Genomic DNA, 26,513 nt, shown 5'->3' on the forward strand with positions numbered 1-26,513 from the left:
AGGGACAATAGAGACAATTTAAGAGACAATTTAAGAGAATAAAACAATGTATTTCAGCATGAAAGCTCTTATTTTTATTGTGTGACCATGTCCAATAACATAACTACATCTCTGCTGTTTGTAACAAACCAAATCGTGTGAAAAAAAAAATCAATGAGTTGCGATTATTTTAGTTGAATAAAGAGCGTTCTCAGTATGAATAAATCCGCTGGGAGCGCGAGAGGCACCCATCCAAGATGGCGGCCGCACTGAAACGTCCGCTCCGGCGGCTCAGTCCGTACGGTATCTCCTGTACATAACTATGGTCATGAAGTAGGTGGAACTTGTTTTGATGCAGCCAATCAAATTACTTGTTGTTAGAGGTTATGCGGAAATCACAATGAAAATTAAAAAAAGCTAACAAAAAAACTTAAATTTACTACAGACATGCCAGTAATAGAAATTAACAATAAAAATCTGAACTGTTTTAATTGAAATGTTAAACTCTATATAACGTCTTTGCTTTTAGTGGGCAAAAACAGTCCGTCAGTAATTATTTGTAAAAATTTGTTGAATGGAAAAAGTGTCGAACTACCGAGATATTTTTTAAATAATCAAAACATGTAACTTTATCTGAGTACTTACCCACTGAATATCTAAAAACGTTTTATTAAAATTATTCAATCACTTTTTAAGCATCAAATCTGTTTTATAAAAATCAGAATGTGTATATTTTACAAAACATTTTTTTCTAGGTAATGATTTCAAGACCCATATTTGTCAACTTTCATAGTTTAATATAAACACGCAACAGTTGCCGAAAATATTTATTTATTTATTTATTTAACTTTGAGCAGTTGTTTTCTCTGTTAGTCCGTGTAGGATAATCAAAAATTGGTTGCTCCTAGTCAAAACTCATTTTTTGCTGTATAGAATGTCTAGAAAGCCGAGTTTGTTCAAATGGCCTGCCACACACGCAACACTTGAACGCAGCATGACATTCTGCTCTGCCCCTTCCTCCGCAGGGATGATGCGTTCACGGGCGTTCCAGCGGAAACCAATGGTGCTTCTGAATCATTGACGGAGAGGCGGGGTTTAAATCTCCGCGTAATAAATACGTCGGTTCGCTGTCTAAACGTCCGCTCTCTTGCCCCAGACGACTTGGACCCTGCTGTGGTGTCTGTTCCGTTCACATTTTTCAACAAATCTCACCTAAAAGCCCGCAAACATGAGCAGGAAGTTCTTCGTCGGTGGAAACTGGAAGATGAACGGCGACAAAAAAAGCCTAGGGGACCTCATCCAGACCATGAACGGAGCCAATGTGGACCCCAATGTCGGTATGTGTGTGTTTTTATTTTACCAGCAGCTAGACGAATTCATTCATAACAKTCAACACAGTCTTACTTTTTAATCAGACCCTATTTTGATGTTTGTATTCATTTTTTACATCAAAGTCAAGCTAGGCTATTTGGTCGATTAACACAACTCAAGGACACCTTTAGCATCACAATCATTAAAAGCTGGATTCAGTGTATTTTTGTTTTTTTAAAGGGAGTTAAGTAAAACCCATGCAATTAGAAAAAAACCGACAGGGACACAGATGAAGGACGAATAGGAGGTTTTCCTCCATCATGTCGGAGGAGGTGGGTGTTGCGTTTGCAGCGGCACGTAGTCCCGCTGCTGCTGGGGTTCATTCAAGTTCACCCTGTGGTTATCCACCTCTCATTCATTTTAGGGCCTGGTGTGTGAAATGTAGCGGTGAGCAAAACAGGTTTCAGTCAGTAGGAGTCTTACAAACTCTACAAATATGTTTTGTTAGTCGTTAGCTCGTGTATGAAAGTCTGGCTCGATTGTTGTTTTTCCGACCGTGACCTGRACGCATCGCCTGGCCTGACTGCTTCTGTAAACCAGAAAGAGAAGCAGCTGCTGTTTTCTAAAGGCCCTCTCTCAGGTCACGATCTTCCTCTCGGCCTTGTAAGGGAGACACTGAGAAACTGAATGTGTCCCGGCCTGTTTGCAGTTTGCATTATGCAGCTTTGATATTGATTTTAACATTTCCAGGCCTGATCTGTGCAGACTACCTTTTGGACCTTGCTCTCTGAATCCGCCCCCCTTTCAGTGCCAAACTGAAATCCTATCTGGACCATTTCCCCACTATCCTTTCCAAAAGTCAAAGTTCATTTTTTGCACTCAAATATTGTTCTCCATGTTCTATATTTGATCCATGTGACCCTGTTTGAATTTAATCCATGACCTTTTTTCAGTGATTGAACTCAGACCTTTTTAATGCGGTTGACTCAGACCCAGGACAAATGACCTTTTACTACACCAATAATAACATGCGGTGTCTAATATAGATCCTCATAACCCCAAAGATAAAGTTACATTGTGAATGTCAGTGTCTTGGCTTTACTGTACTCTGCTTGTCTTAAAACATATGCTACTGGGGGAAATGCAAAAACTTGTTTAAATGCATTATTTCTGGTGTTTGGTTTATTAGTGTATCTAAAACCATCTAAAATATATAATTAATTGTTCAGATTTCACCCAAACATTAAAAAAACACTTTGATTAAACAGTAGTTTTTAATTTTACAGGTCATCTTATTCTTATTTAAAGACTCCTACTATTATACAAAATACAACATTTAAATATGGACAAGCAAATCCTAACCTAACCCCTGTTTTTTATTTTATAGAGGTAGTGTGTGGCGCTCCGTCCATCTACCTGGACTTCGTCAGGTCCAAACTGGATGCCAAGTTCGGCGTGGCAGCCCAGAACTGCTACAAAGTTCCTAAGGGTGCCTTCACTGGGGAGATCAGGTAACGAGAGGCAAATCCTATATTTTTGGGTGAAATGCATAATTGTGCCATTTTAGTGTTCATTCTGCCGGTCCTCTGCCCCCAGCCCTGCGATGATCAAAGACTGTGGCGTGAACTGGGTCATCCTGGGACACTCTGAGAGGCGCCACGTCTTTGGAGAGAGTGATGAGGTAATTCTGGATCACAGCTGTAGATTTTCTCACATTAAACCAAAACAAAAAGGAAAAAAAAACGCCCATTTTAAAACTTAATTTCATCCTGTGTGGCATCAGCTTATTGGTCAGAAGACCGCTCACGCTCTGGAGAATGGTCTTGGCGTGATCGCCTGCATCGGCGAGAAGCTGGACGAGAGGGAGGGGGGCATCACGGAGAAGGTGGTGTTTTCCCAGACAAAGGTCATCGCAGGTACGCAGCTTCTGTTGCACAAGCTTTTCCACATACAGGGTCTGAATGCTGAAATCTGGATGTAGTTGTGAAATCCCACTTCAAGTCTTATCTCTTTGACAGACAATGTAAAGGACTGGAGCAAGGTTGTGCTCGCCTATGAGCCTGTGTGGGCCATTGGCACYGGCAAGACTGCCTCTCCACAGCAGGTAAGTATTAAAAAACCACTAAATATTTCAGCGTTATGACCGGCATGGTTCTCAAACATGTCTCCTGTGTGATATCTCAGGCTCAGGAAGTTCATGAGAAACTGAGGGCGTGGCTGAAGACCAATGTGTCCGAGGCTGTGGCCAACTCTGTGAGGATCATCTACGGAGGTGAGTTCATGGTTCGACAGATTATACATTAAAAAATGTCTTTATTTTCTCAAATCGATCCCCGCTCATGCATCAATGCTGCTCCTCAGGCTCCGTAACTGGTGCTACCTGTAAAGAACTTGCCTCCCAGAAGGATGTAGATGGTTTCCTTGTGGGCGGAGCTTCCCTCAAGCCAGAATTCATTGACATCATCAACGCCAAGGCATAAAAACTCGACGAGATCAGCTCCCTTCAGAGGATCCGGTTACTCTCAACACTTCCTTCCCCCTTCTTTTTGCTCAAAGTATTTGTGTAATGTTGTCATACCCCCCTCTTTTTTTATCCCCTTCTTTTATTTACATATTTTTGGGGCACATTTTGTCATAAGGAAAGGGACAGGCTGACACATGCACTGATAAGTCTACTGAGAACAGCCTGAGTGCTAACTAACTTCCACACCAAGTGCTCGACCTGTAAAGGCTGTCACCTAGAGGTGGACAGACGGTCCACGCCTTTACTTGAACAGTTTACAAACTGCTTTTTTTGTGTGAACAGTGTCACAGCTCCTGTTGATCATGTTTGTGTGTCTTTTTACTGGTGTCTTTTTGTGTAATGTTTATCTGTGGCTTTGACCTCCCCTATAGATGTGCATGATCCAGTTTCTCATTGGTTGTTTTATTGAGAGGAAAGTACTCCCAACACGTGAACCATATTGTGGCCGATAAGTAGGAGAGAAAAGTTATAAGAAAATATTATAATAAACGGTTTAGAGTCTATTTCAGTGTACTGTTGTTTTTGCCCTGGTGGCTTTTGTAATTTGACTTTCTATCCAAACCATTCCTTTTTGATCATTTAGATACATGTTTATTTAATAACCTTATTGATAGTGGGGGAGGGTTTATTATTACTTGTGTGACAATACCTTGAATCACTTCATTACTATTTTTTTAACCACGTCAGTAAAAATTTAGCCTTTTTTTGTTGTTGTTGCTCATAAACATAAAAAGTTACTAAACTTTAGCAGAGGCAAATTTAGGAAAAAATCTGAAGATTTGACCACATGCAACAACAAAAACAATGCTGTGAGAATTTTTTATTTTTATTATTTCACATAAGGGTTTCTGCCATATTTTACACGCAWAACCTTCCGATCTACAGTAAGCCAAGTTTTGGTGAAATATTTGCTTTCCTCACATATTTACAGTATCTCTTATCCAACCTCACTGTTGAAAAACGAAATGAAATGAAAGAAGAACATTTAGCTTAGAATATATTATACAATAAAGATGTTAGACAAAAAGTGTCAGAGAAAATGAACTGTACTTATATAGCACCTTTCGATCCATCCAGGACACTCAAAGCGCTTCACACTACAGACATTCACCCATTCACAAGATGATTCAATTCAATTCAAAAATACTTTATTGATCCCAGAGGGAAATTAGGTCAATGGCAAACTACATTGTAGCCACAGCTGCCTTGGGGCACACTGACAGAAGCGAGGCTGCCATGCACCAGTGCCACCGGACGCTCTGACCACCATCAGTAGGCAAGGCAGGTAAAGTGTCCAAGGACACAACGGCATGTGGGCATGGCAGGGAGTCGAACCTGTGACTTGCGGGTCCCAAAGCCGGCTGCTCTAGAAAACAAAATAAAGAATCATAAATTACAAAATTGCACAACTGAAAATTAAATAACAAATTAAATTAAAGGTAAATAACTCCCATTTCTTTTAAGTTCCAGATAATTTGTTACTTTCTAAAAATTGGATGTTTGATACAGGGGAATATGTTCAGGAATAAAACAAACCAAAAATGTGAAAGGTATACTAAAATAAAATTTGAGTAATTTGGATTTGATTTAATTTTACTGGGAATCTTACCTTCACTACGTTTTCCACAAATTGATCAAGTAAATTGTCTAATTTGTATGGTGTAAATTATAAAATTAAACACATTTTCCAGAACCTTTTACCTTCTGTTCACAGTCTGTTGTCGTTGCTCTCCCGTCCAGCAGAGGGCGACAGCGCCGTTTTCTTTTTGTTCACGTGCGTCGCTCGGAAGTCTTCGGTCACGTCCGTGTTTACAACCGAAGCGTGACGTTCACGGACCCGCAAAAAATACACGTCTTTCAAGCTCGACTGCGAGCCGCTAGTTTGTCCGAACGCCTTAAAAAAAAACAAAAGAAATGCAGTCGCTGAGAGTTTTCCTCAACGAGAGGCTGTCCCTCGTGGCAGAAGAGATATTTGAAGCCGTCGAAAAGACGATAGCCGGGTACACGGAGGAGATTTTACGCACGAAAGATTTAGAAATAAGTCGTCTCAGGATGCAGCTGAGGCTTCTAAAGTCGAGTAAGTTTGAATAAAATTATTCTTGTGACCAAATGACGTGTGGTTTTATGTTAATGTTTTAGTMAAATATTGTGGCTGTGGTGTTATTTTCTTCCTTTTCTTCAGAGTCTGTGTCGGACAAATGTCCTGAAAACCAGCAGCTGCAGCACACTGCTCATCGCCATGATTCTCCCCCTCCTCCTCCTCCTCATGACCAGCAGCACCATCAATCATTCCCTGCAGAGGCTGCTGCTCCTGAGCCCCATCACTGTGGGGAGGAGGAGGACAGCAGCCTGGATCAGGAGCTTCCAGAAACCTCACAGGTCAAGAATGAGGAGGAGGAGGAGGAGGACACGACCARCAAACACTTCTGGATAAATCACGAAGAAGAGGAAGAAGAGGAACATATGGAAGATCTGGAATCAGACCTCACTTCTTCTCCCACCGGCACGAAAGCCAGCCTGCACGAGCAGACCTTACATTTCCAGCATTTCCTGAACAACAACGGCAACAACAACAGCAGCAGCGGCGAGGAGAGCAGAGACAAACCCTACATCTGCTCTGTGTGCGAGAAGCGCTTCAGTAACTGTTCCCACCTGGCCGCTCACATCAGGACTCACACGGGGGAGAGGCCGTACATGTGCGAGACGTGCAAGAAGACGTTCATCACGACAAGCGCCCTGAACAGACACAAGACCATCCACACCGAGGGGAAACGCTTTGTGTGCAACTGCTGTGGAAAATCCTTCAAATGGATGGAGTCTCTGGGCAGACACATGAGGAGTGTGCACAAAAAGGACGGCGTGCCTGAATGAGTCCCTGCAGGGAGGAGAGAGCTCAGATCCACACTAATATACCCCGCTGCTATTTAGTGGCAGTATGTTGCACATCGAGAGGAAATTAGCAAATAAAAACAACAGATCTATGAGAAAACCCAGCCCTCTTCGAAGCTCTGTAACTCAGACATGTTACAGTAAAAAACATCGTTCAACGTTTAAATGGGTCACAAAAGATACTACACGACTAAACCATCATTTTTATAGCTTTTACCTTTTTTATGCAGTCCCAGTTTAAGTTTTATGAKTTTTGAGGATTTTTTTTCCCATGTCACACACTGCCTTTTGAAATGTCTACAAATTTCAAAACGTTTTCAAGCAAACTCTTTTTATTTTTTTGGACGCATCATTAGACATCAAAACGCAAACATTTTTGTCTTCTTTTACGTGGTGTGTTTCTCACTGCTGAAGGACTTGTGCTTTTTTCTCAAACCCTCTCCAGAATGCAGTGTGCACAACCAAACTTCAGTCATAATTTAGCTCTAWATTCCCTCTTCAGAGCTGGAAGTTTTAACTTTTGAACTTGTTATATCTCCTACATAAAAGACTGGAAACATAAAATTTCCCATGCGTGACCATCACGGTTCAAGAATTTATAAGATTCAACTTGTAGTTTCTGCACAGCCACTGTTTGAGGTATTAACTGGGGGTTGCTGGACACAGGGGTTGTGTATTGGAAAAAATTTGGTAATATTATATTTGTCATGACACTGGGATCATTGCCTTTTTTCTCCAAAAGATTCTAACTAAAAAAAACTCAATATAAAGAGCACACATGCATAAAATTTGAGTAAATTCAGTTTATATTTATGCAATTAGAAGAACACTGAACAGTGAGAACTGCATTTGTATTTCACATTTCTTCTTCCAACATCCATCCATAAAGCCTTAATTAAAAATCGGCACAGTGATTTTCAGTATCGATACAGTGTCAGGAAATAAAATATTTMGAWATTTCAGTGTATCAGTATTTTCTTACACTAGTGACCACAATGAGCCACTAGCAGCAGCTTTAGTATTTTTCTTTTTAAGTCTTGTTTTCTTCACATTTTAWACAGTTCCTACATCAAATTGTAACTTTTTTTTAGATTATTACAAAGTTATTTTTGAAATTTTGGTCTGGAGCTGATTTGGCATTCTTCAACATTTCTTCCAAAATTTTTATTCCATATATTCATRTGTGGTTTGATTAAAAAACACTTAATTGTGTTAGAAAGATTTTTATTGTTGTAATAAACTGTGTGTAGTTTGTGAATAAATTTGGTTGAAATATGTGTGGAGCTGATTAAATATTCTGTACATTAACAGCAGAATATAATGTTCAAGTAGTTGTGGGTTTTTTTTCTACTAAAAGCCTGTTGGTTTTTTTTCTTTCAGTAATAAATCTCTGAAATGTAATGTCTCATGCTTTTTCATTTCTGCTGCAGAAGAGCAAAAATAAATAAATTCCAATATGTTCCAGCAGGTGGCAGAAGTAACATTTCATTCATAATCACCCATGTTATAAAAAAACCATTATGTTTTAAAGAGCTACAGAATTACATCTTGAAAAATTATTTCATTATTYAATCATCTTAACATTTTATTTTATATACAAGCAGTATGGATGCATATATAGTAGGTGCAGTGAAAACTATAAACAAAACAAAAACTAAGCAATTGGGTGTTTTGTTATAACAATGCTTCTTAAAAAATGTTATAMTGAAGTTTTAGAAAACAAAATATGTTGACAATTTAACAAATTATTCATTTTGGAAACTGGCCTCAGCTACAAAGCTTTGAAAGGTATAACATATTTAATTTTCTCATATGAATGTTCTGTAAAATAGTATCCATGTAAAGCTGTGATTGTCTTGTTTTGTAATAAATGTTCTATTTATGCCTTGGAAACGTATTCTGTGTGTTTATTGTTGTGGAACTACAGCCAGAAAGGTGTTATATTCCTAAATAAATTACTKACKTAYTCATGTGGAAGAACCATACACAGCCACAATAGCAGAATAAGCTGTTTAGTAGAGAAAACAGAGTAATCTCTGTTGTTCAAACTACAAATGAGACAATTTAAGTGGAATAAAAGAGACTCTAAAATTTATTTCCAAGAAGCATTGTAACAAAAGATACTTAATCTTCCAAACACATATTTTGTTTGATGTTAAGTTTACATATATTTTTGCTTATGAGTAAAGGCTTGAATATATGTCAGTGGAAATGAAGTGCTGAGAAAATGTCAAATTTTATTGTAAATATTTGATTTTCCTGGTTTACAGGTTTTTACATATTTTTTCAGTAATCATGAAAGAAAACAAGCAAAGGTTTTATTCTCCATTGAGCAACCAAAATGTTTTCAGTTGCTCCACTGGTTTTCTCAATTTGTTTTTGATATTCTTTGAGGTTTTGAGGTCGAACAGCTTCTTTTCAGTCATTTTGATCGTCCTGTTGTTCATCCTGAACATCTTGACTTAAAAAAATCTTTCAAAAAAGCAACAAAACCTCCTGTTTGAAATGTGTATTTTGACCCACTTAAATCACGTTGCTGCTGGTTTCCAACTGATGAGAACCAAAGTGAAACACTGAAACTACTGTGTCCAGTCTCAAGTGAGTATTACAAGTTAAAGGAGATTGATTGTCTCCATAATAAAAGAAAAAGTGAAAACGGCAACAGAACCAGTCTGCAGCCAGACGACAGTTTCTCTGTTTCAGACTGGTTTGACTCTAATGTAGATGTATTAGAACTTGGGGGGGGGATCCACCCCTCCTTTTCGTCTCCCATTTTACAACAAAACCCTGAACGGTTTGTGGGAAAGCATGTGGCCTCTGGCTGGAGGAAACCAAGGCTGAAACAATAAAACTGAAAATGACAGACGTGAGTTCAAACAGAAAAGCAGCAGCTATACGAGAGAAACAGGAATAGGAAAAAACAACTAAAAGCAGGTGAATGTTGGAGTCAGCTTTTTAAACTTTGGTCCAAATGTTACCCAGAAGCAGCAAAGTGTGTTAGAGTTCTCGCTGAAGAGAAACAGAAGAGTGACATGTGCTGCGGGGAGCTTCTAAACCACATGAATCAGTGCATTCAAACAAAAACACATGACAGAGCTGCTCCACGTTCTCTGTGGCCCGATTGGAAGTTCAGGCTTTGATTTCAGTGTCCTTGTAGGAGGACTCCTTGAATGATGAAGCTGGATGTGTAGATGCAGATGTTGCAAACAGACACACGTTTAACTCTTTGTACCCTATAAGGAAGAGACTTTATAGTTTATTTTATTCAAATGTTTACTGTTATAGTTTGTTTTAGGAAACTTTATGCTTTGTTGTCAGTTTTGTAAAGGAGGTTTTGAATATCAATGAGTTTCACCTGATAAAATAAGAACCCATCCATCCATCCATCCATCCATCCATCCATCCATCCATCCATCCATCCATCCATCCATCCATCCATCCATCCATCCATCCATCCATCCATCATTTTTCTGACAGGACCATGGACGCAGATTTGGAGGTCTTTTCGATCCTCACCCCAGCTGCTTCACACTCAGCTTTGAACCGCTCCAGTGAGAGCTGAAGATCACATCACGATGCTGACACCAACAGGACCTCATCATCTGCAAACAGCAGAGATGGAATCTTGAGGCCACCCAACCTCCACCCCCAGTTGTATCAATAAATTCTGTCCACTATACCACTTTTATTTCTAAAGCTTAAAACAGCACAAGGCCAACCAACCGACACCCACAATCCCATACTCATGGAGCACCCCCCACAGTTAGGCCTACCTCGAGGAACACGGTTAAATGTCTTCTCCAAGGCCACAAAACACATGTAGACTGGATGGGCAAACTCTCATGACCCCTCAAGAACCTTAGTGAATTGGTCTATCGTTGGTACATTCTTCCTCCTGAATCTGAGGTTCGACCATTGATAGGACTCTCTTCTCCAGCAACCCTAAATAAACCTTACTAGGGAGGGGGGCTAAAGAGAGTGATGCCCCTGTAATTGGAGCACAACTTTTTGAAGAAGGGAGCCACCACCCTGGTCTGCCAATCCAGTGTGCACTGCTTCCAGTGTCCACGCCAATTTGCAAAGGCGCGTCAAAGATACCCCCACAACATTCAGTCAGTGATTGACTTTATAGACGTGTCATCTGATCTGCAGGACATTGTGTTCAAGTGGTTCATGACAGAGGCAGCTGAGGTGCATCGGCAGGGCGTGGAGGAGTTTGGTGAGACCTTGGATAAAGACTCTCAATCGACTATGAGAAGATTCTGCCAAACCATCTGGCGGCTGAGGCTGGGAAAGCAGTGCTTCACTTACACCATGTCCAGTGGTGTTGACCTCAACCAGTGATGTCATCAAGAGGGAGAAGGGATACTACTCAAACCTTCTGCACTGGTTTTTAGTTCAAGCTGGGTTTGAGTGCCATCAGAGGCAGAGCCGGCTCTTGGCATAGGCGAACTAGGCGGTCGCCTAGAGCACCATCTGCTGGAGAGGGCGCCGAACTGCAGAAGAAAAAAAAGTAATTATTTGTAATCCCTGGTTGTAACTCTGCTCAGCGCCCCTTTCATTTAGCTTTGTCTTAAAAAAACCATAATGAAGTATTTCAGGAAAAATAAACTACTGTACCAATACAACATTTTCTTTCCCCCCCTCCCCCAATGCAGCAATCGCCCCACCCCTCTCTCATTTGATTGATGTTGCACTGACTCGTCCTGCTCCAACACACTGACGGGGGAGGGGCTAGTAGTGCCTCTCAGGTAGTGGTTTGTGTTGACAAACTCAATAACAAGTCTTTATTTTGTTGTCCCATACATGTCAACCTCTTCTGACATTTACAGCATAAAAAGCCTCAAAAATCCGTAAATTTTGCAAAAGATCCATACAACCCGCACCCGCGGGGGTGGGGGTGGGTCAGCCTCGCTGAGGACATGAAAGCGCCTGCTGCGAAGCAGGAGGAAAGGAGAGCGGAAAAAGTACAAAACTTAATTCTACCACACGCTAAAAATGAAATGTTGGATTTACTTAACCATGTTATGTTACCTGGTTCCACTTAACTGAGTTGAGTAAATTCAAAGCAACATACTAATGTTCTTTGGCTAAAAAACTGGTATATTGCTTTGAATTTACTCAACTCTGTTAAGTGGAACCAGGTAACATAACATGGTTAAGTAAATCCAACATTTCATTTTTTACAGTGCAGCAGAACAGGTTGGAAGATGGTTGTTCAATGTTATTTGCTATTTTTAAATCATCCTGCAGGCTCTGACACGTTAGATAAATTTGAAAATGAGCTTTTGAAAAAATCTGTAAGATTTGAAAAAATCCGTAAGATTGCCCTATACATCCGTATACCTGAAAAATGACGTAAAATCCTCATAACTTACGGACAATCCGTACAAGTTGACATGTATGTTGTTATTTATTTGCTTTCTGGGAAAGCAAATAAATCTATGTTTACCATAGTACCTTACACTGTCAAAATTGTTTTTAGGGGTTCAAATTGGGGGTGGGTGGAACATAGTTCGGGGGTGGGGGTTGCGCTTCAACTCACCTAGGGCACCGAAATGGCTAGAGCCAGCACTGATCAGAGGGATAGAGTTGTGTCTACTTCCCTGTCTATAGTTTATTTTTAGCTTATGGTTTTAATTTAGATCTTTCAATTTTTATTTTGTTTTTTTTCACCTTATGAAGCACTTTGGTCGACACTGTTACTTTGAAACATGCTATATAAATAAACTGATTGATTTACTGGCGTTTGCTTTTTGTCGTGGGGGTTGCTGATATCCAGCAGTCGCTGTGGGAGGCAGGGTCTACCCTGGACAGGCACAAGCCAGTCATAGACTTTACTGGGTGGTAAAAATGACAAACATTGTGTTTGAATTACTCACTCTTTGGGTCTGGAATTAATATTCCCTCTGTTGTAACTGTTGGGTTAGAAACAAGCCTGGCGAGCTGCAGGAGTGTGACATTAATTATCGTGTAATAAAAAGCAGACCCTAATCCCTGGACTTGTTTGTTTAGTTTGCATAAATTAATGTCACATGTCAAAGCAGCCGAGCTGACAAATAATTCTTGTTGTGATTTAGTCTCACACTGATGCTCTCTGTCTGGTGTCCCATTTTTTTAAACCAATGCTGATTATTTCACAAACCACCAAAAATGGAAATTATGACTTTTCAAACAGTTGTGGAAATGAATTTAAAAATACAATTAATTCAAAATAATGACTTGCAAAGAATTATTCTGAATTTCAATCTAACATAAAAGGAATGCATATTAAACTAAAAAGTTGTTGTTTTTGCTGTTTTCAGATCCTCAAACGGCATCAAAACAAAAAGACAAAAATTCAGTAAATGAAATCACTGCATGGACTCAMGATCACCTTGTTTTAAAGAATTTTAATCATGACTGTTGTGGCTAAAAGATGAATAATGCTTTAACCTGTCAGTGAGAATTTTGAAGTGGGGCTGAGCGCAGTGTGATGAACACAACATAATAATTGAAAACAGCAGCTAATAATACTTATTTTATATCCAAGTTTGTGAATATTCTAACGTCATTGTGTCTTTTATGTCCCTGTATATTATGGACAAAAAAACTGGTGATGTGCTAAGAATAAACCCCAGATGTGAAGTCACCTGAGGGGGGTGGGAATGAGACATGTCCCGCTCAAAGATATGTTGACACACTTATTCAAGGTGACTTTAAATGACACAAAACCTGGAGTCATGTTGGTTCTGCAGAATGAAGGCCTGCTCTTGTGTAAAAGAGGGAAAAAGTGCAATTTTTTTCCCCCCTGTTTTGTTTTAAGGGGTGTTCTAGGACGTATCAATAAATATTAAACCCTGCAATAACATGAAGCTTGTTCTGCGAGCCAGCAGTCGAGTCTGTCAAGGCCACAAGTCACTGAACCGGATCCGTTTGGAAGAGATTCCTCTGGTGGGACACGGTGAAGACACACACAACCCTGAGCCCTCAGCAGCCTTCGTAAATCACACCCCCGGCAGCTCCTCCCTTCTCTCTCCTTAATTTTTTTCCTCCTTTCTTCTTATTTTCTTTCTCTCGCCCCCTTTTTTTTTTTGCAGAGCAGTGAGGAATGTTCGCTCGACGGGGTGGCTGCTGTTCACTGGAGCGACTCACCTCCCGTGTCTCACACTCATCCCATGTGTCTCCTATTAGCTCCACTCACCAAAGAGAAGGAGAGGGGAGAAGCTGGAAAGATGAGAGAGGAGGAGGAGGAAGAGGAGGAAGGGGGGGGGGGGAGGAATTTGATATGCTTTGTGCATGAGTGACTTGTATCAAACAAAGAAAAGGGCAAATACTCCGAAAATGTATGGAAACTGTGTGCACACACGAATACTCCAAAACTAGCAAAAAAGAGATTATAATTTATTTCCAGATGGGTTCTTTTTTTTTTGCCTTCATTTGCATCTTGTTTCACAATCAAAAATAAAAAATAAAAACCGACCGCCATACCATGAAAATGTAAAAAAATAATACAAATAATATGTGCTGTATATATAATTATATCATTATCAACAAACAGACAACATTAATCATAATAACAATACGATTATCAGAAAACAGAACACTAAAATGCTGGTTTCATGCATATAGAACGCCCCCTCAGATACAAGGGGGGAGGGGGGGTGTTTACTAAAAATAGAACCAAAAGTTCCACCAGTTCAGAATAAGCGCCTAGCTACATGCAACGACATAAAAGGGACTCATGTACACATTCCTTCAAGTATTTTACACATACTGTACTTCACTGTTGTCAACCCCCCTCCTCCGTGTATTATTCTGTACAGAACAAAACAAGATTAAAGAACATTATGCAGGAAAACGCAGGAGTCTGGTGCAGTTTGCAGGAACTATGTGCAACATTTTCACTCCTTCCTTCGTCTTTTCTTCATCCTTCCTTAAATGAATCTGTCTGGAGATCCAGTTTTTGTTCATAAGTCCTTTTTGTTTTCAGTGCTTTTCTTTTCTTTTTCTTTCTTTTTTTGTTTGTTTGTTTCTATTTTTGCACCTCAGTTTTTCCTCTGGGCTGCTCCTCCCTCACAGGGTCTTGTCACTTTCTTTCTTCAGGTGACTGAAAGGTACACAAGAAGAAAAAAGAAAGAGAGAATCATGTCGRTGGAGAAAACGAAAGCTCTGGTTCGGTTTTGTGGATGTTTCAGCTTTTATTAATCCTGTTAGTTTATCAGACAGGTTTTTAAAGCCCGACTTTGTTCAGAGTCAGACTGTAATCAAGATAGAGAGATTTATGAAACATGGAAAGATGAGTTTACTTTCACATCAAAATGTTTTTGACTGTGTGTGTGCGCATTCTAGTATTTGTTTTCTTGTTTGGCCTCTTTTCCCAAAATTTACTACCTTGTGAGGACCCACTGCTCTTTATGGGACACAAAGCCGGGGCCCCAAAGATTYAAATGCTGTTTTTGGACAGAGGTTACCTTTAGGACGTAGGTGTGAATTAAATTTAGGTTAGGTGTAAGGGTTAGTGTTAGGCTATAAAAATAAATGAAAAAGAATGGAAGCCACAGAGAAGTCCCTGATAAGATGTAAAAATAAAATACTGAATGTGCATGCAGTAGGGTTGGGCAATATTGGCAAAAAAATTAATCACGATTAAATTGCGGTATTTAGCCGATAGCGATTAATTTGACGATTAATCCCCTGGAGTCCCTGGACACCCTTATATCCTGGTCACATGACCAGTTTAGTGGGAAAGATTTGCTCTTCATAAAAATCTGTTCCAAATTGTGTCAAAATTACAGACTTCAGGCTGTACATCATATTTTAAATTGTGTAGATAGATAAATAAATTGCAGAACTTGTTTTAATGTTCATCATATTTGAAGCAGAGAGGAGCAGCGAGCGGACTCTGCCTGGTAGTATTAATCGTATTAATTGTCAAGTGCCAAAAAGTAATCGATTAATGTTTTTCTGACGATTAATTGCACACGATACGATTATGCCCAACCCTAGCATGCAGGTATTTTTCTGCAGTCTTTCTCCCATAAATAAATAAATAAATAAATAAACATGTACAAGAGGTTGCCTTCAGGCCCAGGTCGCCCTTGAAAAWGAGATCTGGGATCTCAGTGGGTTTGCCTGGTTTAATAACGGTAATAAAATAAAATAAAATGTAACCATTGGAAGTCCATCTATAACTCCAGTAAAGATTGAAGTCACATCTAAACCAAGAATTGCTACAACTCAGTCAATTGTAAAGCTACTTAGCAATAATTTGGTGTAGTAGTAGCAGAGAGTCACACCTAACACATATTCTGAGCATTAACCTATCACGAGATCTGCTTTTAAAACGTTGCCATTAACCAATGAAGTGTTTCTGTCTGTTTCTGATCTATTGGATTGATTTTAATGAATCTCTCACAGTCATTTGATGTACAGCGTGAGTAAAAAGTCACAGGACACCCTTTTATTTTGGTCCACTGTGGCAACTTTTGAGATGGCGGCCATGTTCCACACATAACACATAACAGAGGTTTTCAACCCTGTTCTTTGTAACCCACTGTCCTGCATGTTTTAGCTGTTTCCTTCCTTCAGCACACCTGGTTCAAATATATTACCTGCTCAGAGTGTCATCAACTTCAGCAGAAGCCAGTCAATCACTCATTCATTTCAGTCAGGTGTGATGAAGCAGGAAAACATCTAAAATACGCAGGATAGCGGGTCACAAAGAACAGGATTGAAAAGACAGGCCCCCTCACATGTTACTTGTTGGGATATTCAGATATTTCATTTTCCCTTTTCATCCTGAAATAAAAGGGTGTCCCGGTATTTTTGACTTACTCTGTACATCTAAAAACTCATTAACATTTGGAGTCAACCCAATTTAAAATGGCCAACACCACTAATTGACCTTAGCCAACATAACAATGTCTGTAACTCAGTCCATTTTACAGATGTTGAGCTAAATTTGGTGTGGTAGTAGTTGAGAGTCATCCTCAACACAGATCTCATAGAGGTTCTTAAAGGATTGACCTAAATGACTACAACTACATCTCTCAAATAATTTTCCTGTTTATCCCTAAATCTGTGAGTTATGAATTCACTTCATTTCACAACAAATGGCAGAATAAAACCAACAGATTGTCAAGCCAAAGCAGGATAGTTTGTTCATAAAGATACGAGATAAAATATACTGCAACTGTTTAGGTACGTACTTTGAACAATATCACGCATTTACCCACTGTGCTATTACAAAAAAAAAATTCTAGAATGTCAGATTATAAATATCCTAATTAAATAATAATAAAAAAAACTTGCAAATAAACATAAAACTAAAACACTGACCACTGGCTTATTACTTAACCCAGGGTGGCACTTAAGTGTTGGGCGATGTTGGCAAAAAAAATTATTATCAATTAGCCAATAACAATTAATATGACAATTTATAAATGAAAATTACACGTGCATATTTTTGACTCTAAATCAGTTACCCTGTGTTTTAAAATTATACTTCAAATCATCAAATCATCAGTCAAACTAACTTCTYCGTTTCAATAGTAAGCTGTGAACTGAAATCTAATTTATCCTCAATGTGAAGTGGCATCACATCTTTAGAAACTTAATATGCCACGGGCTAACACAAAACACATCATAACATGACACTAATTGCAGTAATTGCAAAGTGACAAATATTCATTGTTGACAGTTTTTCTGACGATTAATTGCACTCGATATGTTTTTGCCCAACCCTAGTGGCATTATGCCACTGGAGCCAACAACAGTAATTTGGTAATATGATGTGAAGAACTGCTGAAGCCTCCATGTTGAACAGTATTTTGTTGTTCTGATGTGTTCTTTCAAGACATTTAAAACTATTTATTGAGAGAATTCACATTATCTTTACAGAAAGTTGCTATTTTCAGGTTTTAATTTGCAGCTCAGAGACTCTTGATGGTTTTGAAAACAGGAACATGTAGTTTGTGGAACTGAAGGCTGTGTCGCACATATTAAATCTTTGCTTTATGAACAACAGGAAGCTTATGTACCTGTAATACTCGTCCTGGGTGAGGGAGTGGTGGTGATGGTGGTGGATCCACTGTTGTTCCAGGGCCAGTCTCTGGATCTGCAGCTCTGCGCTCTGGGCCTGCTGCATGGCCTGGAGCTGGTGGGCTGCTGACATGGGACCAGAGAGGGAGGACGGCTGGGGTAGGTCACGGAAAGGAGCACCTGATTCGTTTTGAAAAAAAAGAGAGAGAGAAAGAATGGGGTTAGCCTTCAGCATCAAGAGTCAAAACGTGTCTTCATAAACTTTTCAGCTTTGTGTTAGAGAAGAAAACTGAACGAGTACATGGACGAGGAGCCTTCTCCTCACCGAACAGCTGCTGGCGGAGCACCTCGCTGTCAGTGAGGGGGTGAGCCAAGATCGGAGTGCCGAGGGTGGCTCCGGGGTAAGGGAGGCGTGTCAAAGGAGACCCCGATGCCAACGGGTCCATCAGGGGGTGAACCCCGCCCGCCGCTGGATGCCAGTGATGTAATAGGAAATACAAGAAATATTTTAAATGAGTCAAAACACAATGCTCACATTAAAGTCATTCAAGCTGCATTACAGAAGTGTTTTTGTTTTTCTTTTTTTATTTGGTGGGGGATATAAAACTTAAATACTAATATTATACATTTGTTTTTAGGTCTAAGTGGTCTAACATTTTTGTAAAAAATGTCTGGCTGTCTTTAGGGAAAAGCCTAAAAATTGCGAAGCCCATAAAAAAAATTAATGTGAGATAATTTATGTGTGGCCACAAGATAATTAAAGCAGTTATGTCCATGCAGATACTGTTGATTGTTTTCATGGACAAGTTGACATTAATTCTATTTTATTTTAATTTTGAAATTTAAAACAGTGTTAACTATTTTAACTATTGTGGTGTACAGTAACCCAGCAGGATTTGGGGTTTTAGGGGGCGTATTCTTGAGCCCCTCTTGTGGTATGTTGCTCTGTGCTGCCATTCTGTTTTTGGCGCTGAAGGAATAAAGTCAACTGGTTTGTAGGCAGTTTGTTTTTTTTTTTCTTCTCACGCACTATTTTTGTGTTTTAGGAGAAAGCATAAAGTAATTTGCAGCTGCTTTTTGTTGATCAGTAATAATACAATCTACTAACTGTGTCTGGGTAACTAAATCAGTTTTTTCAATGCAGATATAACAGAGTTTATAAAAATAATGCATTGTGAGACAACAAAGAGTTTCAGGATACTCTCTCACCTCGTTCACCTTCTTGTTTTCCTGGGACTATATACATGTATTTAACCAAAATGTTATTAAAGCTACGTGTGTCTACAGCAGAACTGCTAAAACTGAGYTATATTTACTTGAGTAACTTTTTGGAAAAATGTACTTTTAGAAATAGTTTTACTATATGCTTTTCACAACTTGAGAAATACTATTATGAAGTATCACTACTCTTACTTTAGCAAAATTTCTGAATACTCTACCCACCATAAGTAACTTCACTGAATGAAGAACAAACATGTTTTAACCAGAGACACCTACACTTTATGTTGAAGTGAGACCTCTTCTATATACACAGACTTTGTCATTCTAACGCTATTTTCTTCTGCTTAGACATTTCGAGATCACGTGTGTGCCTATATATTCACAGACTACCTACTGTAAGTATTAGTTTCATAATGAAAACAATTTGACTTGGAAAAGTGTTTCTTCTGTCGGAAGTAGTTATTTTGTAATTATATTATTTATTTTTATTTATTTCCTTTAGTATTTAAAAATACCAGAATTTGCACATAACATTCTATTTTTTGTCCGTCTGATGATTTTAGTTTGAAATATGAAATCAGACGCAAWGATCAAGTACTCAGTACTGAAATAGCCATTTTACGAAATACTTTATTTTTAATTTTTCTTGAGTAATTTCTTGAACAGTTATCCTTACTCGAGTTAAAAATATGTTAAAGTAGTGCTACTCTTGAGTACATCTTTTGGGTACTTTACCCTCATCTGATMGACAGACGCCTGAAAGTTACCAGAACCACAAATATTCTCTTCATTCTATAGATTCGGTAAATTAATCTATTTGTTGATGTTTGTTTGCATCTAAAATGAAAGGGTTTTCTCTCAGATTTTTTCCTGCTGTGTGGTTCAGGTTTGTGGTGAACAGATCCTGAGTAAAGTGTTTGTGTGTGAGCTGATAGTGACCGTATCGTTAGTAGCAGTGGGTACCTGTGTCTTGCTGGTGCAGGTGAAGATGTGAGTGGATGTGTGAATGCTGGTGATGATGAGGCGTCACGTTCAACATCTGGAGACGCCCCAGATTCTCTCCTCCACCGCTTCCTGCCCCTGTTGCACCTCCACTCCCACCAGCAGCTCCTCCACCTCCACCTGCTCCTCCTCCACTGCTTCCTCCGCTTCCCCCCCTTTCACGCTCCCTCTCTCTTTCTCGCTCTCTGTCCCCAAAGGCCGGCAAGGCTGCTCGGTCCCGCTCCCTCTCCCGTTCCCTTTCCCCGCTCCTGTCGCGCTCATATGAGGCCGGGGAGCGGGTGGGAGTCGGATAGGTCTCGGGCGGAGCAGCGGGGGCGGGGGGAGGTGGCAAATGAGTGGACAGAGAGCTGGGAAAAGAAGAATGGGGGACAGGGTGATGAATTGAGGAGGCGTTGGAAGTCGGTGGACCAGGCTGAGGAGGTGCTGGAGGCGGAGCAGAAGGGGCTGCCGGGGCTGAGGGGGCAGCCAGCGGAGCAGACGAAGGGTGGGAAGGGAGAGAAGGTGGGAGGAGAGATGAAGGAGGTGGATTGGACAGGGACTGCAGGGCAGGGGGGTTAGGGGGTCGGGCTACAGCTGCCAGGGTCGGGTTCTGGAGGTGAGGAGGACCGGGTGGGGCTGGAGGCGGCGTGCCATAGAGTGACACTTCATTAGCTGCTGCACCTCCTGCGAGGAGCAGGGAGTGAGCGTGTGCGTGCGAATTGGTGTGGGCGTGCGAGTGTGAGTGAGCAAGAGCAATGACTGCAGGATCAGGTATGGATCCTGGTGGGTAGACCCGATCGTCACTCTTAAACTCAAATCCGGGCTTTATCCGGTCTCGATGAGCAGCCATTGCGTGAGGGAATCCAACGCCTCCTAAACCTGCTCCACCGATCCCTCCGGGTACTGGGCCTCCTGCCATCCCGGGGTGCCCACCAACGCCCGGACCACCTTCGAGGCCGCCTCCGTACAAGAAGCCCAGGATGGCCGCTGCTGTTGCAGCGTCAGCCGGCAGGTGGTGGGGGTGGCCCAAAGCATGATTCTGAAACTGAGGAAGGAAGAAAGATGGGTGGACGTGGGGGTGACCGTGGTGCACCTGAGCACGACTGGCAGCCCCGAGTGGAGACATAGCATGCGGACGAGCATATTCGCTCAGAGTTCTCAGCGCTGGTGTGTCAGGGCCTAAATAGGGACCTCCTAAACCTATTCCCAGGGCCCCCTGTGGGCCTCCAACTACTGCAGATGCCCCACCCATGGATGGTAAGAGGAGGGAGTGGGGGATCGTGTGGGAGAKACCGGGGTGGAGATGGTGTGCTGGAGCAAGGTGAGCATGTGGATGTGAGGGGTGATGCTGGGGATGAGCRGGAAGGTGGGTGACTGGGTTGCCGGAGGAAGAAGCAGAAGATGAAGGGTCAAGAATGATGGAGGATGAAGGAGGGAAGAAGAGTGAGGAGCCCTGGCGACCCCCTCCAGCAGCGCTGACATCCTTCTGCTGCTAAACAGAAAACAAGAGAAGACAGTAAATCATGTTTGCCTGACCTACATTACTCCTCTCCCATTAAGCAGATCAATTTAATCTACATCCAATCCATTAAATTTGACACTGTACATAATTATCACTGTGAAACGTGCACACCTGTAGGTGTCGATCCAGTTCCCTCTCGCGCTCCCGTTCTCTTTCTCTTTCTTTCTCTCTCAGGTCTCTGGCCCTCTGCTCGACTTCCCTGCGAGCCCTCTCAATCATCTCATTCCTCTTTTTCCACAGCTTGGAGCCGTCTAATGGGACGAAAAGGACATCACTGCGGGCACAAGAGTTTCCACTACCACGGTCTAGAATCTTGTGAAACCTTGAATCGACAGACAGAAACAGAAAAATGTTAGTGAGGCGCTAAACACAAAACACACTGACAATCTTAAAGGTATTCACAGCAATGTCATCAAGAACCGGCTTTAAAAAAATCTTAAAAATAAAATAGGAAATTAAAGTGCCTGTGACCTGCCTGTCCTTTAAATACAAAAAGTAAAAAAAAAAAATCTTTATATTTAAGATACTTGACAAAATACAAATTATTTTCTCATTTTGCCACAAATTTCTTTTGAACTTGGTTCAGCCAATGTGAAACAGGAAGCGACATCAAAGGGGAACTCTAAGAAAGAAAGTTCTCTGGTCTATTTTTTTTACTGAAACATTATTTGAACTCTGACTCTTCTTATCTCTCTGATAGTGACTCAAAATAATCTAAAGAAACAGATTCTTCTCTTCTGTCTGTGTTGTTGGCCGTTGTAGCAATGCTCTGTTTACATACAGACATTCCTTTTTGACATCACTTCCTGTTATTTCACATCTGAATATTTGAACAACTGCTCATCTCAGCAGAGTGATATTTTTTCAATATGTTATCAATGTTATCTTTCCAAAAATGTATTAATTTTATTACAAAAAATTGATATCATAGGCACTTTAAATCCACACAATTCTCCTGTGTCCTTTAACAAAATTTTGTAAGCAAAATTTGTGAATGGCTGTCATCAACCTTGTACATTTGCTTCACCATGAAAACAGCCAAAGCGACAGTAAATAGGTGAATTTTGAAACAGCAAACATATGAATCTAGAAGAATGTTTAAAAAGCCACAAGTRTTTGAATAATGTATTTATGATGCTATGCTGCTCTTCTTAATCTCCAATATTAATTATCAACAATTGTATTACGCATTCGTTCTCGTTTATTCATGTATAGCAGCAGATTTATCTTACATTTCTACCTAAATGTCTTTTTTTCAATTATATGCTTGTCGATTCCACCATATTTGTTTGCTTACATGGACTTCGACCACCCTTAATGTAGGCCAAGCCTAGGGTTACACGATACTGGCACAAGAATAAKCACARTTAATTKTGGTATTTAGTGGATAACAATTAATATAACTATTAATAGATGACAATTTGATTTGCCACATTGTGGCCTTTTTTAGTTTTCCTCATACTCTGGTTTATGTGAGTGTTTCATGTGATTAARCAAGTTCGTAGGGTTAGCATTAGCTGCTCTGTGCCTCCTGCCGCCATAGGGCTCACATGCCTCATAATGAGTGTGTCGCATAGAAAAATATGTCATCACATGGCACTAAATTCAAAGTGGCAAATTTTAATTGTTGACAGGTTTTCTGAGGATTGATTTGACAAGATATAATTCTTCCCAACGCCAGTCATGACTTTAACTTTGTGTGCATTTTCAGAATTGCACAATATATCTAGAAAACCACTAGAGTAAACTCTTTCAAACAGCCCGATTTGAAATAGTTTAATATTTTTCTTTGAGAGTTAGGTTGAAGATGATGAGAGGGCTTTACCGTGCTGATTGGCTGGCATGGATAGGAATATCCACGTGTTTTGGTTCAGGAGAAGGACTTCTCAAYACTGCTGGTGGGCTTTGGCTCTCTTCTCGTTCCTCCAGGGGTTCCTCCTTGATGACAGGCGTAGGAGGCAGGCCAGAATCTGGATGTCCCTCCCCGCCAGGATGGGAAGAGCTCGAGGCAGGCGTTGAGATGTTGCTGTTGTTGGTGGAGCTACTAAGAGGCGGAGGAACTTTGGAGACATTTTGAGGTGAGAGCGACTGTGAGTTGGTATTGCTGCTACTGGCGGCGCTGCTGCTGCTACTAGTGTTTGCCACAAAGCTGCTGTTGTTTCCATTGGGGTGATATGTTCCACTGAATTGAGGGTGGTTGTTCAAAGTGCCGTGGAACGAYGAAGGGCGGCATCCAGGTGAACAGCTGGATGGCACACCTGGCGCAGGAACCTGTATGCTGGGTGCTGACGAGGAGCCAGGGGGAAAGGATGAGAATGCTCCTATCGGATTGGTAGACGGGCTGGGTAAGGGAGACAGGGGTGTCGGGGGAGTCTGGGCTGAAGACTGATAGTGTGAGGGACGTGCAGAGGGTCCCATACCTGAGGGTGGTGGTTGGGCATGGGAAGATTGAGTTGGGGGTAGAGTCGGCGGAGGAGTTGGATGTGGGTATTGTCCATGRTGACTAGAAGAAGACGAAGGAGAGAGCGCAGGAGGTTGATTTGGGCCCCCACGGCTTTGGTACAGGGCAGACTCTCGCAGGTTTGCGTCCCTTTCCCTGTCTTTGGGACCAGACTGGTAGTGAGGATGTGGTGGGTGAGGGTGTTGTGTTCCTCCAGGTCCAGAATACTCTCGACACATGTTTGGATTTACTCCAGGGGAGCTTAGGTACTCCCGATTTGTGCCAGCAGAGGAAAGTCCCCCAGTAGGAAAGTCTTTTCCTCCAGTAGGAGGGTACTCTCTGTGAAAGTGGTCCGCTCCAGAGGAGGATGTTTGTGTCTGGTCCATGGGAGGAGGAGGAAAGTCCCGGTTTGATGAGTTTGGGGGATGGGAGTGAGGGTGTGAGGACAGGGACGGATGGGAAGGGTGACTGGGATTGTTTTGAGGAGATGAAGGCGGGTCACGGTTGAGGATAGGGGTGACTGGTAACCCACTGGTTGAACTTGGAGGGTTTCCTTGTGGCGTGGAGTTGTTGTTGGGGTTGCTGTTACTCACGACCTCCCTAGAYTGGCCTACAAACTCACCCCATCTGTTGCAATCTTTGTCCCTGGGATGYCCCCCCGTGGTTCCACTGGGGCCAAAGTCTCTACTCTGGTTTTGATTTGGCAGATTAAACTCCCTTCCTCCCTCACGTTCCCTTTCACGCTCCCTGTCCCTAAAAGCTGGACCAAAGTCTCTTCTTTCTGGACCTAAGTTAGGTCCRTCTCTCCCAGCACCTTGGTACTCTCGATTCTGCCCCACTGAGAGACCGCCAAACTCCCGACCTGGAATGCTGTTGGACGCCCCCATCGCGCCACAACCATTATTACTGTTCCCCCCACCACTACCATTGCTGCTGTTGCCAATGGGCGCAGAAAACTCCCGGCTGATCTCTCTCCCCCCACACTCCCCTCTCACTCCCCTCTCCCTCTCTCCTGCAGCTCCCCTCTCTCTGTCCCCTCCCCCTCCAGCATACCTGGGAAGGTACTCCCTGTGGGGGTGGGGGTGAGGATGGGGGAGGTAAGAGGGGTGGGAGGAGGAGTGGCGAGAGGATGGAGGGTTGTAAACAGAGGGGAGCTGCTGCTGCTGCACAGGAGGCTGGTGCTGTGGGTGGTGGTTACCAGAGTAACGGGAGTAGCCCCAGCTACCCTGGCAGCCGGTTGCCGTGCCACCCTGCCAACCGGTGGAGCTGTAGTGATGAGGATGGCCGGAGGGCTGGGTCTGGGGCTGGGACTGGGGTCCGGACTGGGGCAGCAAAGAGGGGGGCGTTGACTGAGTCTTGTCCAAGAGTTTGTCTGATTTTTCACTTTTGTCTTTTTCCATCTTCACTTCAACAGGCAAGCTTTGACCCCCATGCTCCAAGGGTTTCAGAGCCGGTGGAGGAGGGAGAGGAGGGGGCAGCGAGTGAGGGATGCTGGGGCTGTTATGTGAGAAATCTCCTCCAGAGATAGTCGTCTTGTTGATGCACTGTGTGCTGGCTTTGGAAGTCATTCTGCTCCCACTAAGGGTGCCCTCAACACCCGCCGACGTACCGTACTCAACTTTACACATTAGCTTAGAGTCCAGGGAGAAAAACGACTTCCTCCCACTGTTGCTGTCGTTTGATGAATCTCCAACTCCGCGTAGAGAAGGAGTCAGACTACAGGAGGAGCAGGGAGTGGAGGGCGGCTTTAAAGAYGGGCAGTCCTCAGCTGCCTCCACGTCTCGCTTTTCTCCATCTCCACAGGACTCTTCTCCTCTCGCCTCTCGTAGCGCTCTCCTGTCTTCTCCTGAAACCTTCCCCGCTCCTCCATCTTTGCTTTTCTCTCGTTCTCCTTGCTTTGGTGAGTCGGGGCCGTCAGAATCCGAGTCCAGGCTACCCAGGGGTGAAGCAGAAAGACTCGGAGATGAAGAACGATTGTCCTGGTCGATATCCCGCCCACTGCTCAGACTACTGCTRCTATTGGCCAGACTCCCTACAACTGAACTCCTGCTGCCCTGGGATTGGCCATCTTCGTTGTCACTCTCGCGGGATTGGCTGGGAACTGTGGTTGGAGCCGGGACAGTGGAAGGAGTAGAGTTTTCAGTCAAATGTGTTGATGTTGGAGGGTTTGGGGTAGAGCCTGAATCCTGCTAAGAAATTTAAAAAAGCTGGATGAGATGAAAAATGATAATATCGACTAACTGCACACTTATTTAATGGAAAAAAATAAAGTTTAAGCTGAGACCATCGTTTACGAGCAATCTCTCTGAATCATGGCCTTATAATCTGTCTTTATGTAACAAAATGTAACACAAACCTGAACTTTCTGCCTCTTTGGAGGAGAAACAAGTTCCTCCCCCTCGCTCTCTGATGAATCATGCCCTTGTGATCTGCGACTGAAGCGATTTACAGCCAATTCCTCACCAGCACTTCTTTGCTAAAACAATACAACACTTTTAATTATACTGTGATGATTTTGAATCTTTTAATAGAACAATATCTGTTTTTAGAACAAAGCCATAGCTGCATGCACACATACACAAATACACACAACACAACACAACCACACACACACACACACACAC

General features: G+C 41.9%; 3 protein-coding genes across 6 annotated transcripts in view; 2 read left to right on the forward strand and 1 right to left on the reverse strand.

Moving 5' to 3' along the window:
- Positions 1–1,118: 1,118 nt before the first annotated feature.
- LOC106529170 (triosephosphate isomerase B) lies at positions 1,119–4,317 on the forward strand. Its single transcript, XM_014024521.1, has 7 exons — positions 1,119–1,316; positions 2,678–2,801; positions 2,887–2,971; positions 3,074–3,206; positions 3,309–3,394; positions 3,475–3,562; positions 3,652–4,317. Exons 1-7 carry the CDS (start codon positions 1,208–1,210, stop codon positions 3,768–3,770), a joined length of 744 nt encoding a protein of 247 aa, XP_013879975.1. The 5' UTR covers positions 1,119–1,207; the 3' UTR covers positions 3,771–4,317.
- A 1,205-nt stretch (positions 4,318–5,522) lies between these two features.
- LOC106529177 (zinc finger protein 436) lies at positions 5,523–8,170 on the forward strand. Its single transcript, XM_014024529.1, has 2 exons — positions 5,523–5,891; positions 5,997–8,170. Exons 1-2 carry the CDS (start codon positions 5,729–5,731, stop codon positions 6,683–6,685), a joined length of 852 nt encoding a protein of 283 aa, XP_013879983.1. The 5' UTR covers positions 5,523–5,728; the 3' UTR covers positions 6,686–8,170.
- A 5,895-nt stretch (positions 8,171–14,065) lies between these two features.
- Positions 14,066–26,513, reverse strand: part of atn1 (atrophin 1) — an 18,188-nt gene continuing 5,740 nt past the window's right edge. Inside the window, exons 4-10 of one of the 4 annotated variants that reach the window (XM_014024503.1) lie at positions 26,246–26,365; positions 23,275–26,078; positions 21,561–21,771; positions 19,910–21,419; positions 18,051–18,194; positions 17,725–17,905; positions 14,066–14,792 (exon numbers count right to left, since the gene is read on the reverse strand). In XM_014024503.1, coding sequence (XP_013879957.1) covers positions 14,759–14,792; positions 17,725–17,905; positions 18,051–18,194; positions 19,910–21,419; positions 21,561–21,771; positions 23,275–26,078; positions 26,246–26,365 — 5,004 coding nt within the window. In that variant the 3' untranslated portion in view covers positions 14,066–14,758. Of the gene's footprint in view, positions 14,793–17,724; positions 17,906–18,026; positions 18,195–19,909; positions 21,420–21,560; positions 21,772–23,274; positions 26,079–26,245; positions 26,366–26,513 lie in introns of all 4 variants that reach the window. The other 3 variants (XM_014024500.1, XM_014024502.1, XM_014024499.1) reach the window with 3 other exon arrangements.

The sequence above is a fragment of the Austrofundulus limnaeus genome, unplaced genomic scaffold, assembly GCF_001266775.1.
Source record: "Austrofundulus limnaeus strain Quisiro unplaced genomic scaffold, Austrofundulus_limnaeus-1.0 Scaffold425, whole genome shotgun sequence".
Lineage (NCBI taxonomy): Eukaryota > Metazoa > Chordata > Actinopteri > Cyprinodontiformes > Rivulidae > Austrofundulus > Austrofundulus limnaeus.